The 13518-nt window shown below is 38.8% G+C and overlaps 2 protein-coding genes across 4 annotated transcripts in view; one reads left to right on the top strand and one right to left on the bottom strand.

Moving 5' to 3' along the window:
* The window catches only part of LOC113118834 (cadherin-24-like), a 68535-nt gene that overhangs the window by 20159 nt on the left and 34858 nt on the right, over nucleotides 1-13518 (top strand). For both annotated transcript variants that reach the window (XM_026288250.1, XM_026288249.1), the window contains exon 4: nucleotides 4077-4244. In XM_026288250.1, coding sequence (XP_026144035.1) covers nucleotides 4077-4244 — 168 coding nt within the window. The remainder of the gene's footprint in view (nucleotides 1-4076; nucleotides 4245-13518) is intronic.
* LOC113118855 (integumentary mucin C.1-like) lies at nucleotides 9020-10274 on the bottom strand. Of its 2 annotated transcripts, XM_026288252.1 has the most exons (4): nucleotides 10156-10274; nucleotides 9581-9660; nucleotides 9378-9533; nucleotides 9020-9284 (listed from the first exon to the last, which is right to left on the bottom strand). In XM_026288252.1, the coding sequence occupies exons 1-4, from the start codon at nucleotides 10211-10213 to the stop codon at nucleotides 9162-9164; spliced, it is 417 nt and encodes a 138-aa protein (XP_026144037.1). In that variant the 5' UTR covers nucleotides 10214-10274; the 3' UTR covers nucleotides 9020-9161. The 2 variants fall into 2 exon arrangements, with proteins under 2 accessions (XP_026144037.1, XP_026144036.1); XM_026288251.1 differs by having other exon boundaries at nucleotides 9020-9533.

Raw genomic sequence — 13518 nt, 5'->3', positions numbered from 1 at the left:
TACAAGTTAGATTTTTGTAAAATATCTGAAATGTGTTGCGAATTATATTTTGAAAGCGATTTTTATCAGTGTATATAATGTCAAGCACACAAAACATGCGCACAGCACACTCATTTGGATCTGTGCTGAATAAGAGAGGGGCAGTATGTGAGCCCAACTTTCATTGTATAGCTTTTTACACATTCCGCTAGATTCAGTTTTTTTTTAAAATATAAATTTAGGCTAGGGATTTACGATAAATGTTGTTAAATTGAATACAACTATTACTTATATTTTTCATTCCTGTTCTAAATAATATTACATTTAAAGGGTTTATGAGAGGAACAAATTACATTTTTATAATGTTTATAAAACTTGTAAACAATTAGTTTTATTTACTGGATATTTTATATTATTTCTGCATGTTTTTTTTTTCTCTTTCTCTTTCTCACTCTAAACAATGCATTTTTGGTCCGGTGAAACGTATTTTCTGGATAATGCAGTAATCCAGGTGTTCTGAAGAGACATGATTGCTTTATATGATGAACAGATTTAATTTAGCCTTTTATTCACTTTATGAATAGGGGTTTGTTGTTAAACGTAGGGGTTGTTTCAAAAATGATTTTACTTGGTTACCAAGGAGACAACAGTGTAAGTGAAAAACAGGCTTGACGTGAAATTCGAGATATGTGATGTGTTAAGTTGAATTAAAACCTGTTAAAATTAATTATCAAAATAATTTTATTGTGTGCCATTTCAGTAACAACCAGTAAATTTGCCAAGTTATGCAAAAACAGTGTTAATGTTATTTAACTGTATTTAACAATGCATAGATCACTCAAACCAGCACTAACCACCAAAACCACACACACCATAAACATACCTCTGGAGCAGTGGGCAGCCATTTTTGCTGCAGCACCCGGGGACCAGTTGGGTGTTTTGTGCCTTGCTCAAGGGTCATGCTATTGAAGGTGGAAGAGAGCGCTGTACATTCACTCCCCCCACCTACAATCCCTGCCCGTCCCGAGACTCGAACCTGCAACCTTTGAGTTACATGTCATCCCAAACCCATAAGACTTTCATTCATCTTCATAACCCAAATAAAATATTTTTTATGAAACCTGATAGAAACCTGATAGAAACCTTCTGTCCCTCCACTGAACGTTCATCCCCCCCACCTTCAATAGCATGACCCTTGAGCAAGGCACAAAACACCCAACTGGTCCCCGGGTGCTGGAGCAAAAATGACTGCCCACTGCTCCAGAGGTGTGTTTATGGTGTGTGTGTTTTTGGTGGTTAGTGCAAAAATTAAGAATCTTTTCAGAACTGTATAGGGCAGGTGTTCCACACGTGCCATGATTCTCATGCAGCCAGTGTAAGTTTTAATCGGATTACCCCATCTTTTGACCTTCTATATACTGTCAATAAGTGCCAAAAAAGGCCTTTGTTAGCAAAGTCTGCAATAACAGTAACACAATAACAGTATACTGTAGATACTACTAAGATGATGAGATCTAAAACATTTATGAGAAACTGAAGAACCACTTCAAGTGTTTGTTAACATCTTTCTTGAGTTGTCATTCAAGTCTGAAGGACTGGGTGAGAATAAGTTTTTTTTTTTTTTGTGAAATAGAAAGCCTTCAGTTTCATGATATACTATCTTTAGGCCGGTCTCAGTCCCTGATCAGCCATTAGCGCCACGCTCTCTCCCTTCAAATCCGTAATCATTTCCGTAAGTTTCCCCCTCACTCTGTCATCCCTTCATCCCTCTGGTTCTTTGCTCCTTCCTATTTTCCCGGTTCTTCTCTCCCTCTCCTCAATGCTCGTTAATCCAGACTGACTTGGCAGAAATATATTCATACCGCTTGAGCTGCTGCACTTCTAACAAATGCTGCAAAACACTAACCCAAATCACACTTCTGAGGGCTGTGAAAAAAAGCGAAATGCTTCAAAGTGGGGCGCCACCACAGGTTTGTGAACTGTTCAAGGGATGGTTAAATTCTGTCATCATTTAATCATCTTCTTGTCATTCCAAATCTGTATCCTGTTATATTTTGAGTGGAAAGCACAATAAAATGTGTTGAAGAATCTTAGTGCAGCTTTTGAAGTGTGATAACATTTTAGTGACCAAACTTAAAAAAAAAAGAACACCATAAAAGCAGCATAAAAAGTAGTCCCTAGACTTGTGTGTCATATTCCCAGTCATGATATGCATGACATTTGCAAGTCATTTTTAATTGACGCCAACAAAGCTTACATCTAGCCTGCATCTGCTTCCAAATTAAAGGACAATTCTAACTTTCTTAATTTTTGATAAATTGTTCTTGAGGGTTATATACAGTGTTTAGTGACTGAAATTAGATATCTTCTTTAGGACCTTGTGTGAAGTTTTTATTTTTGTTGAGCACCAAATTTGGAGCATTTTTTTGGTGTTGATATGCGTGTTTAATTTTTTATTTGTTTTCTTCTTTATAAAAAATAATTTTTGTTACTTAATAGTTTGAAGCAACCTTCTCGCAAATCGTTGACTTAAATGTCGCCACACCTAAAGATATTGTATGACTTCATGTCATACAGTATGTGCTATTTTTTATACTGTTTTCTATAGCTCTTTTTAGCGCCATTATATGTACTAGCATTCAGAAGTTTTGGGTCAGTGAGATATTTTTTCTTCAAAGTAATTATTATTTGTATTCAGCAAGGTGGCATTAAATTGATCACAAATGACACTAACAACATTTATAATGCTACAAAAATCTATATTTCAAATAAATGCTGTTCTTTTGAACATTCTATTCATCAAAGAATCCTGAAAAAATGCATCACAGTTTCTACAAAAAAAAAATGTAGCAGCATAGCTTGTGTTTTAAACATTTGATAATAATAAGAAAAGTGGCAAATCAGCATGTTAGAATTATGTCCTTTGACAATAGACTGGAATAATGGCTGCTGAAAATGCAGGATGTTTTTATTTCAAATATATTGAAATAAAAATAGCATTTTATTTTACATTTGTACAATCTTTCACATTATTTACTATAGTTTTGATAAAATAAACACAGCCTTGGTGAGCATAAGTGACTTATTTCAAAAACATAAAAAATAACCCCAAACTTTTGAATGTGTACTGTAGCTGCATAAAGAGTCTTAAAATAGCGTCACAGAATAAAACAGCATGTGGGTTCGGAACGACATGGGGGTGAGTAAATGATGACAGAATTTCTGGGTGAACTTTTCCTTTAAATGGCAAGTTTAAATGACACAACGGCCCGGCCTCTGCGTTCCGCCTCTGTGCCTGTCGGAGGGTCTGGTTTGTGACCCGGAGGCTTGATAGAGGCTTTTATTCAGGGTTACAGGAGGGCTGTAGTCATTTGAAAAATCACTCCTGCTTCTTTGTGCTGTAGAGTGGAATTGGCAGAAGTGAGCACAGTGTGATTCTACACACAGTGGGACTGTGTGGCCAATTTCTGTGTGTGAGTGTAAGGATTGCGAGCAGAATGATGGGTATTTGTGTGTATGACAAGCTAGAAAGAATGAGGCAGGGAGAAAGAGTGAGAAAGTGAAAGATGAATTTTACTGCTCGCAGAGATCCATTGTGCGAATGTTTGTGCAGAAGTGCATTGTGTCTCTGTCTGTATGGATAATGGACTTCCTTCGTGTTTTGATTCCATTTGGCCGTCTAATGAAACCTAATTAATTTTGTTGACATTTGTGGACCTCACGCTAATATGAATGAGAGGGCTTTTTCTCCTGGAGGTTTGTGAATGCTAATCAAGGGTATTAACCTAATTCTGTCCTATATGCATTGCATGGCATTCTTTTTGACTCATTAGCAGGAATTTGAATTCTGAGCCTTAGCCTTCTAAAAAGGTCTCTTCCTATCCACAGCATGTATCCACAGCTAAATTTCCTTGTGACATTTTAATAAACCTCTACCATAGACTGTTGTCCTATGGTAGGAGTTTCGCACGGGTGACCTTGTCCGCTGGGATGCGTTTCTACAAGTTTGTGGTCAGAGAACACACGGAAATGATTTGATTCGAGGAGTTGATTGAATTTGTGATGTGCTTCTCTCTTTGTCTCTCTTTCTCCCTCAGGCATCCTGCGTACTGCAGTTCCAGATCTAGACAGAGAAGTGCAGGATCAGTATCTAGTGGTCCTGCAAGCCAAAGACATGGGTGGCCATCTCGGCGGCCTGTCAGGAACGACAACAGTTACTGTACGATTGACGGATGTCAATGACAACCCTCCTCACTTCGTACAAAGTGAGTAACTTTACACATCCATACGGTCAAAGCAGGGCCCTTTCTCTCCCAGCGTCAGCTATGCCCTTCACATTCTCATCTTTTTTTTGTTTTTGTTTTTTTACCGGGGTGAGATTATCTGAAGATGGTGTGGGGAAAATATATCAAAGTCTCACCCAGGTAGATGTTCATGTTCACTAGTCGAGGTTGGGTAAATCTCTTCGTATTTGGAAGCCGATTTAGAAATCTCTCCAGGAGTTCGCTTCAGATAAAAGCAAACAAATTACAGCCGTTTTGGAAGCTGTTTTGACCATTGCAATTACGTTTGAAGAATGTTGCAGGGAGCATCCCTCGGTATAATAGATGCAGACTCAGGTGCAGGGGGACTTGAGATGGTTTATGTAGTTTTAACATCCTCGGCTGCTGTGTTGGGCATCCGAGAGGAGAAGAGCAGTGCACTGTGCCAGTGATGGATGGCTGTGTAGATTGTTTGGCAGATGACTACATAGGTGCGCCTGTTAAGATCAGTGTCTTTTTAATGAGTTGACGAGATAAGAAAAAAAAAAACGATACTGAGAAGGGTTCATCATAAATTTTACAAATTTATTTCCCCTGAGTGTCTGCTGGTTACAGATGTAGAGCGAAAGTACAAGAGAGAAGGAAAGGGGAAACAAGGACATTGAGGGATGGCGGAAAAATCTAAGATAGCAAAAGAAGATAGGGAGTTTAAGAATAGAGAAACTAAATGGTAATCACCATAATTTGTTCACAGACAGAGCAAGTAAGCTAAAAAGAACAAAAACAAAACAAAGGCTGACGGGGAGATGGAGATGGGAAGGAAAGGAGAGGTGATGGTGACACGAGAAAAAGGACAGCTTAACTCCGAGAATGGAATTTATTTAAGGGAGTGTGTGTCTGCCTGTATGTGTGTGTCTGTGTGCCCACTCACACCTTTAAGCCATCTATTACATTCTGTCTGCACTGGAAGCTTTGAAGCTGCATGTCAACAATGTTCAGCTGTGAGCTATGCAAAAGTGAAGTCATTAAACATGGGAATATTTACACTATTGATTTGTTTTGTTTTGTTGTATTTGACAAAATCAATTTAAAATTAAAAAAAGAAAGAAAATCGAACTGACCCTAAACTTTTAAATGGTAAAGCTAAAGAGTAAAGCTACTGTTGAAAACTTTGGGGTCAGTAAGGTTTTTTGGTTGCACTTTATTTTACAGTACGTGTACTAACATGCACTTATAGTGTACTTATAGTATTGTTTTTGTTGTTGAAGAAATTTTTATTATTATTATTATAAAAAATTATGCATTAAATTGACAATAAAGACTTTTTTTTCAAATTTAGATTGTAAATGTATAATTATTGAAATTATATTTCAGAATATTTTTATCTTTTAAATCTTTTAAACATTTTTTTACCTACCCTACCTACCTAACTAACTTTTTTTAATGGTAGGGGTTAAAAAACCTAGCCTGGTAATACCAAACTCTGCTACTTCACTTTGCTTCGTAGACAGAGTCTGGAATGGCATAATAGAGAAGTGTTTTCTCTCTCGCTAAGGGGCGCTTCTCTGAAGTTTAAAATCATTGGTTACCTGTAAGCCAATCAGATATGTTTAGTTATGACGTATGTTATGGGCCTGTACAGCCGCATCGAAGCACAGACATCATGCATCAAACTCAAATCTATGATTGAACTTCCACTGTAAACCTGTTGTTAAACACTCTTCTTGTTCTGGCTTCAGTTTGAAAAAGAGTTGAATGTTCTCCATAACAGAGCGAATTGCATCCCGTGTCTCGTTTCCCATTTCCGCGGTCAAGTACAGAAGCGAAATGAAATTGAGCGGAAGTAGGAAGTCTGACGTAGTCAGGGTATAAAAAACCCAAAGATGAATGAAATTTTATCCATTTTTTTAAAATCATTGATCACAAGTAATGATCAGAAGTTATTTAAATGATCAAATAATCTTTGTATAATAAAAAAAACAAAACATTTTATTTCAGGCAGAGAAGGAAAAAGATAAAGTGACTGGAGCATCTGTGCAGTATAGTCAGATTAATTTATTATAATGGGAATTATTTAATTTTGATGTGTGTTACAGTATGCGCTGCATGACATGAATGAATGTTCACTAAAAGGCTGTTAACTGACAGTGATTTAATGCAGAATCAACCAAACGGAGGTATAATATAATTAAATATATAAATATTTAATTTAGTTGTATTTCTATTTCATTTTTGGTTACACTTTATTTTAAGGGGGCCTTGTTACAGTGAATATATACATTTAAGTACTGAGTAATATTAATTAACTGCATAATAATTCTGCATAATTATTGTTATTATAATAGTAAGAACATGTAACGTGTAACAAGGACTCCTTAAAATAAAGTGTTACCTAATTTTTTTAATGAATTTTAATATTTATTAAATTACATCTTTTTAATTTAAACTCAAGATTTACACAATTTATTCTAATCAGTTTTTTTGCATACATTGGCTCTTGAATTAGCACAGTTGTCCAAATATGGGGTAGAGTGATCACAGTAATTATGACTGCTTTAATGAGGCATTAAAGGGATACAAACATTGAAGGTATTGTGTTTTGTTAAAACTTTACTATAAAAATGTGTAGTCTGTTTACATACATTTGTGAGTTCAGAGCTATTCATTTATTTTCAGATGAGAAGGAAAAATGGGATTAGAGTAGCTCTGCAGTGCATCAGAAATAGAAAAGGGCATTCTTCAACTTGCAGGGCAGTGCAACTGAAGCTGTCATTGATTATAATGGGAGCGATTATGTTTTGCCGCTTGTGTCCAGTGTAGAAACTGTGTTATTCCATCTGTCTGTTCTCCATCTCTTTTTCACACATGCCATTTACACACTCACCGACTGGCTCATGAGAGGAGACTCACGTGCGTGCTCACAGGAACACACATCAGCTTCTGCTTTCACACACATACAGTATATATATATTTCACACACATACAGATGTTTGATAGGAGCCAGTGCAGTGTGGACAGGACCGGACTAATATGGTCATACTTCCTGGTTCTAGTAAGAACTCTTGCTGCTGCATTTTGGACTAGCTGAAGTTTGTTTACTAAGCGTTTACAAACTTAGCTTTCTAAGGAAAGATTTCTATCAAATAGCACACCTAGGTTCCTATCTGATGACGAAGAATTGACAGAGCAGTACTTATTCTGTATCTCGGGGGACCAAGGTTACATTTGTAACCGTGTACTGAAAGATTATTTGTTTTTAATTAACTTTGATTAATTGTATTTGGAATAATAATAATAATACATTTTATTTATAAAGCACTTTACATTTGAAAGAAAATCTCAAAGTGCTACAATAAAAGCAGAAAAAAAACCAATCTAAAAATGAAGTTAAAAAACAACTGCCAACTAAAACTAACAAAATTAAACATGAAAAAAAGTTTTAAACATTGAAAAACTTTTTAAAAAGATAAGTTTTTAAGTCCTTTTTAAAACCATTTGTCGTTTGTGGAGCCCTCAAGTGTTCAGGAAGAGCATTCCAGAGCCAAGGGGCCGCGGCACAGAAGGCTCTGTCCCCAATTGTACGGGACTTAGTCTTAGGGGGACGGAGCCGGTGGGTATTTGTTGAGCGGAGGGAACGTACTGAAGTCTGTGGAGTTAGGAGTTCTTGAAGGTAACTGGGGACATTGCCATGGATGCACTGATGTGTGAGAAGGGAGACTTTATACTCAATCCGGGCAGAAATGGGAAGCCAATGCAAAGATCGAAGAATTGGTGTGATGTGTTCATATTTACGCACTCTCATCAGGATCCGAGCGGCACTGTTTTGTATGTGCTGGAGTTTCTGGATGCTCTTGCTAGGAATCCCGATGAGAAGAGCGTTACATTAGTCCAATCTTGAGGAGACAATCAACTGTAGGCAACAGTACTTTGTTCACAATAGTGTGAAACAACTGGCCCATATAATCAGCCTCTTAGGTCAACATCAGGTCAATGAATGGGCTCTCCATGGGAGATCCTTTCAAGTCATCAAAAGGTTACACTATCATTGTGTCTCCATGGGGTGTTATTGTATTGTTTGTAGCACATTTGTTAACAGGTATAAAAGGTCTGTTCTCACAGACAGTACTTTGGGTTAAGACTGTTTGAAGGATGACATTCTAACATCACTGCTGAAGATCTGCTACACTGCTACCTTTAATAAATTCTTCTCCCCACAAGAACTTTGGTCAAGCTTACTTATGTATTAGAGTAATCTAGCACATTGGCGAGCCATCCAAACTACTGCTCAGTCAAATAAAGCAAAATCTAACAGTACGTTCCTTTTTGATACTTCACTAATACTGCATATGGGGAACAAATTCAACTGCACAGTGCCATTGTAGGGAATGAAAAGACTTATCTTGGACACCTTTGGGGTCCAGGGAACAAGTGAGTGGGCCGGAGCCATCGAACCCTTTACGTTACACTTTCAAAGAGAGAGCTAGGTCCTTGGAGGTGGCATGATGATGGAGCTCGACAGAGGCCATCGTTTCATACCGAGAGGACCAGAGCATGCAAGGTTGGGATGTCCAGCTTATAGAATCTAACAAAAGTGGATGGCAAGGACCAGCCCACTGCCTCACAGATGTCCTTGAAAGAGACTCCACTAGGTTGAGAGGCAAATGCCTTGTGCTCTGAAAGGGGTTGAGAGCTGGGTTTTATGACCTCGGAGTCATTGGGCCCAAATTAGTGCAAGTAGCGGTGTGGTTTTGAACGTTAAGGGCCAAAGGTCAGCTGACTGTAGCAGCTCGAAGGGAGGCCCTTCGAGGAGATTCAAGTCTTTATTTAGCACTTACTCTGAAGAGACACTTAAAAGCTTTATTTGGTTAGTAAAACATGTGACAATGTACCTAGACAGCCCCTGGAACCAGTTCAACATTCTCAAGATAACGTTTGAAGCAGGCTCGTGGTGTTAGCTGCCTTAGTGGTAGTGGTGTTAGCTACAGGATCATCCACCCGAGATGGCGCCTTTGTGGTAGCGGTGTTAGCTGCAGGATCATCCGCCTGAGTTGCCGTCTTGGTGGTGGTGTTAGCTGAGGGATCATCCGTCTGAGTTGCCGCCTTGGTGGTAGTGTTATTGGCTGAGGGATCATCCGCCCGAGTTGCCGCCTTGGTGGTAGTGGTGTTAGCTGCAGGATCATCCGCCTGAGTTGCCGCCTTGGTGGTAGTGGTGTTAGCTGCAGGATCATCCGCCCGAGTTGCCACCTTGGTGGTAGTGGTGTTAGCGGAGGGATCATCCGCCTGAGTTGCCGCCTTGGTGGTAGTGGTGTTAGCTGCAGGATAATCCGCCTGAGTTCAACCTTGGTGGTGGTGATGTTAGCTACAGGGTAGTCCGCCTGAGGCGCCGCCATGGTGTTAGCAGCCTGACTCCAGACTTTGCCTAGGGGGACAGAAAGAGATGCACAGTGAGAGGTCACTGTGTCCATTCAACAGATTGTCTGTAGAGAGAACTATGTGACTTAAAAATGTAAAGCGTTAAACAAGTTCCTTTACTCCTGGACTGACACATGACTTGGGGTTTCTTAAGTTGAAGTCTTGTAGGAATAGAGCCACAGAACGGATTACGGAGCGGTGATTAACAAATGAACCATAGACTTGGGAGGCCAAGTAACACTTCAAAAGAGTTTTTTTTAAGCTTGATTAAAGACTTCAAGATTCAGAATAGAGGCTACATACAGTACATGGTGTTTGTGGAATTTGGTTGTTAAATGATCAATGTTAAAGTTAATCTAATTTTTTTTTTTTTTTTTTTTTTAAGTAAAATAAATTGGTTCACTTTGAGCCAATAAAATGACTGGCTCTAACCGCTAGTAGCAAAAGAACACATCGAAAAAACACAAAACGATCAAACAAAAACCAAATTATAAAAACTCACCTTGCCATAACACCTGCTGATAAAGAAACACCAAAAGAGTAAATTTAATCACGTCCATTCTTTACCACTCACTTAACCTCCTGTCAGCCAAACTAACTATACGTATAGTTCCAACCAAACCAGGACTTTTAAAGCCAAACGGAAAACAATTTGTGCCACCTGGACAGCTTGTTAACTCATTAATACATAATCAGTAAGCTTTCACAGCTTGAAAATCATTAAACCTGGGCGGGATTATAGAGGTTCACTTTCTCGCCAGAATCCGTGTCCAAATACCTACACCGGTCTCTGCACTTGTCCAATTGAATGACATACTTCACTCTAAAAAAAATTTCAAGGGATCTGTTACCGCTACATAATTTAATACATTGTTGTAAATTAAAAATTCTAAATTGTTAATTTGATTAAACCTTTCAAGTTGCCAGCATTATTTTAATGAGTTGTCATGACAGAATAATGTTGATAATTACATCAACTTTATAATGTATGTAAACATAAATATTAGATTAGTTTAGTTGCTGATTAGTTTAAAACAATATTTACTTTGTAGCAACCAAATGAAATTGCCTTGATAACTTAATTTTTCCACACCATTTGAGTTCAGGATTTCAAAGCTCCTCCCCCAATTAACGAGCAAGGAGCAAGTTCAGACATGTTTTAGGCTGACCAGTATGACACAAAGGACATTTCAAGGTGAGTAATCTGAGTTTTATTTCATTTACAAATAAAATATATTCATTTAACTAGAGGTTTAAAGATTTAATAAAATTAAATATTCACTTGGCAAAGTGTAAACACACAGGGCAACAAAGTGCTCCTGCATTGCTCTCTTTCAGTTCAAATTTTAGGTATTTGATACTGGCCACACACGGGGTCTACCCAGGTCAGAGATATCATAACGATGGGCTATTTAGTTTAATAAAAAAGATGTTTTGAAAAAGACTTGTAAAAATGTGTATGGCTGTTTCTTTTCACATTTGAATTATTTCATGAAACTTACTATTATTTTTATGATAAAATATTTTTGATCATTTCTTATTGATGCAACCTATTTTGGCCATATGAGAAACTAGGTGCATGGTCATTAAAAAAAATATATATGAAAAAAATAGAGTTAAAGTTAAAATAGAACAAAGTTTCCAGTGATTAACTGAAAGAAATAAGCAATAATAATCCAATTCATTAGCTCTAACATGCTATCTATATTTTCCCTTGCTTTACAAGAACACAAGAGTTTGAGGAAGACATTGAAAGACAAGTGAGGACAATTGCCATCATTGGTGATCAACGTACTTCAGGATTTGACCACAAGACGGCAAGCATTTTGGTTGAGGGCATCAAAATCCTGAATGGAATGGATATCTCAAGGTGCTGTGCTCTGCTGATGGGCATAATATATGCTCTGAATCTGAATCTGAGATATAAACACAACTGAATCCATTCAATCCATTCACATTGTCATTACGCAGAGTCTTAATGTTTATTGAACTTAGATGTGCGTGTGCCACGCAAACCAGCAGAAGCTAAAGATGCAAACATGTAGGACAAGTAGAAAATGTATCTGTATCTAAGTTAGATTATTAGTAGAGAGAATGGGTTTTTGAGAGACTGAGACGCGCAAGAAGGCTGTTTGATTGGTGAGCGCGCAGTGCTTACTCTATTCAGTTGTTCATGTCGTAGCCTAAGGTTTAAATCATTGCCTTTTAAATATACAAATAAAATAATGTGTATGATGTATCATTATAGGTGAAATTACTCTAGGAAAGTTCTGATTTATGAGAGCTGCATTGAAAAACAAAAGCAATGCGATGTTTGATTTGCGCCCTTTTCATTCATAAAGTTTACATTCATTCACTTCATACTCTATTGCATGACTTTAGAGATCTGTGTATAATATTGCGCTGATCCCCTGGAACACCTGTCATCTAGCAAACACCAGTCTGTGTCCATTTCAGATGAAAATTCTGAGCAGAATTATTCCTTGTCCGCTATTCGTTTTTGAAGTCATCATCCGTGCCATTCCGGATATGGTATTTGGCTTTAGGCACACCACTAATTATTTCATTAAATATTTTATTTTGACATGCAACAGATAAGGTCATAGATAGTAACAGCTCCACGCAATATTGTGATCATTAAATTCACGTCATACTTGCAAACACTTTGGATGCATTATGGAGTAGTCCATCGTGTCTGACAGCTCTTGACTAGTCCATGCAAGCCCTAGTGCAATATGAAAAATTTTGCTGTATTTGTGCGCATGTCCAGTAGAGCCAAACATATGCCTTCTAGCCTTAAAAGCACACGTCATATTCAGAGCTTTGCTTGTGTGCACCGTTCCTTTAAAAATGGACCAGACATGCGAGCAAACAGCATTATAAAAGAAAAAAATTATAATTAGACCCTTCAGCTCCAAACTCGAGCGCCAGTGTCCTTTAAAGTTTAGCTCCAACCCCGATTATACACACTTAAACCAGCCAATCAAGCACTTACTAGACCCTCCATATAGGGGTGTTAAAGCCAGTTGGAGCTAAACTTTGCAGGGCATTGGCCCTCCAGGATTTAGTTGAGACCCCTGTCCTACGAAGTCGTTACTGTGCACATGCAGTGCTGCAAGCACGTAGCTACAATTTAGGCAGAATTTGTAACCACTTATCAGAAGTGCTGAACTGCAGAATAAAAAGTCAAAAAAAAAAAAAGAAAAAGGATTTTGGTTCTATAAACTTTAGCACTCACTAGAAAAATCACTTAAAAGCTTTATTTGGCTTGTGAAACAATGTTGACAATGCAACTACACAGCACCTGGAACCCATTCAACAGGACTCAAGGCAACGTTTGAAGCCAGCTCGTGGTGCTGTTACCTCCAGGGTTGTCCTCCAGAGACGCCGGAGTGGTGGTGTTAGCTACAGGGATGTCCTCCAGAGGCGCCGGGGTGGTGCCGTTAGCTACAGGGTTGTCCTCCAGAGACGCCGGAGTGGTGCCGTTAGCTACAGGGTTGTCCTCCAGAGACGCTGGAGTGGTGGTGTTAGCTACAGGGTAGTCCTCCAGAGACGCTGGAGTGGTGGTGTTAGCTACAGGGTTGACCTCCAGAGGTGCCGGGGTGGTGCCGTTAGCTACAGGGTTGTCCTCCAGAGACGCCGGAGTGGTGCCGTTAGCTACAGGGTTGTCCTCCAGAGACGCCGGGGTGGTGCCGTTAGCTACAGGGTTGTCCTCCAGAGACGCCGTAGTGGTGGTGTTAGCTACAGGGTTGTCCTCCAGAGGCGCCGGGGTGGTGGAGTTAGCTACAGGGTTGTCCTCCAGAGGCGCCAGGGTGGTGGTGCTGTTAGCTACAGGGTTGTCCTCCAGAGGCGCCGGGGTGGTGGA

This window comes from Carassius auratus, chromosome 2 (genome assembly GCF_003368295.1).
Source record: "Carassius auratus strain Wakin chromosome 2, ASM336829v1, whole genome shotgun sequence".
Taxonomy (NCBI): Eukaryota; Metazoa; Chordata; class Actinopteri; order Cypriniformes; family Cyprinidae; genus Carassius; species Carassius auratus.
The sequence above is the reverse complement of the archived record's forward strand: the minus strand, read 5'-3'. Positions and strand labels throughout refer to the sequence as shown.

Bases quoted from the DNA above. Each gene is read 5' to 3' on its own strand.
- LOC113118855 (XM_026288251.1), bottom strand. From the start codon at position 10,213: ATGGACGTGATTAAATTTACTCTTTTGGTGTTTCTTTATCAGCAGGTG. The intron at 9,661-10,155 runs GTGAGTTTTTAT...CTGTCCCCCTAG, and splicing joins TCAGCAGGTGTTATGGCAAG to GCAAAGTCTGGAGTCAGGCT. The intron at 9,534-9,580 runs GTTGAACTCAGG...ACTACCACCAAG, and splicing joins CTAACATCACCACCACCAAG to GCGGCAACTCAGGCGGATGA.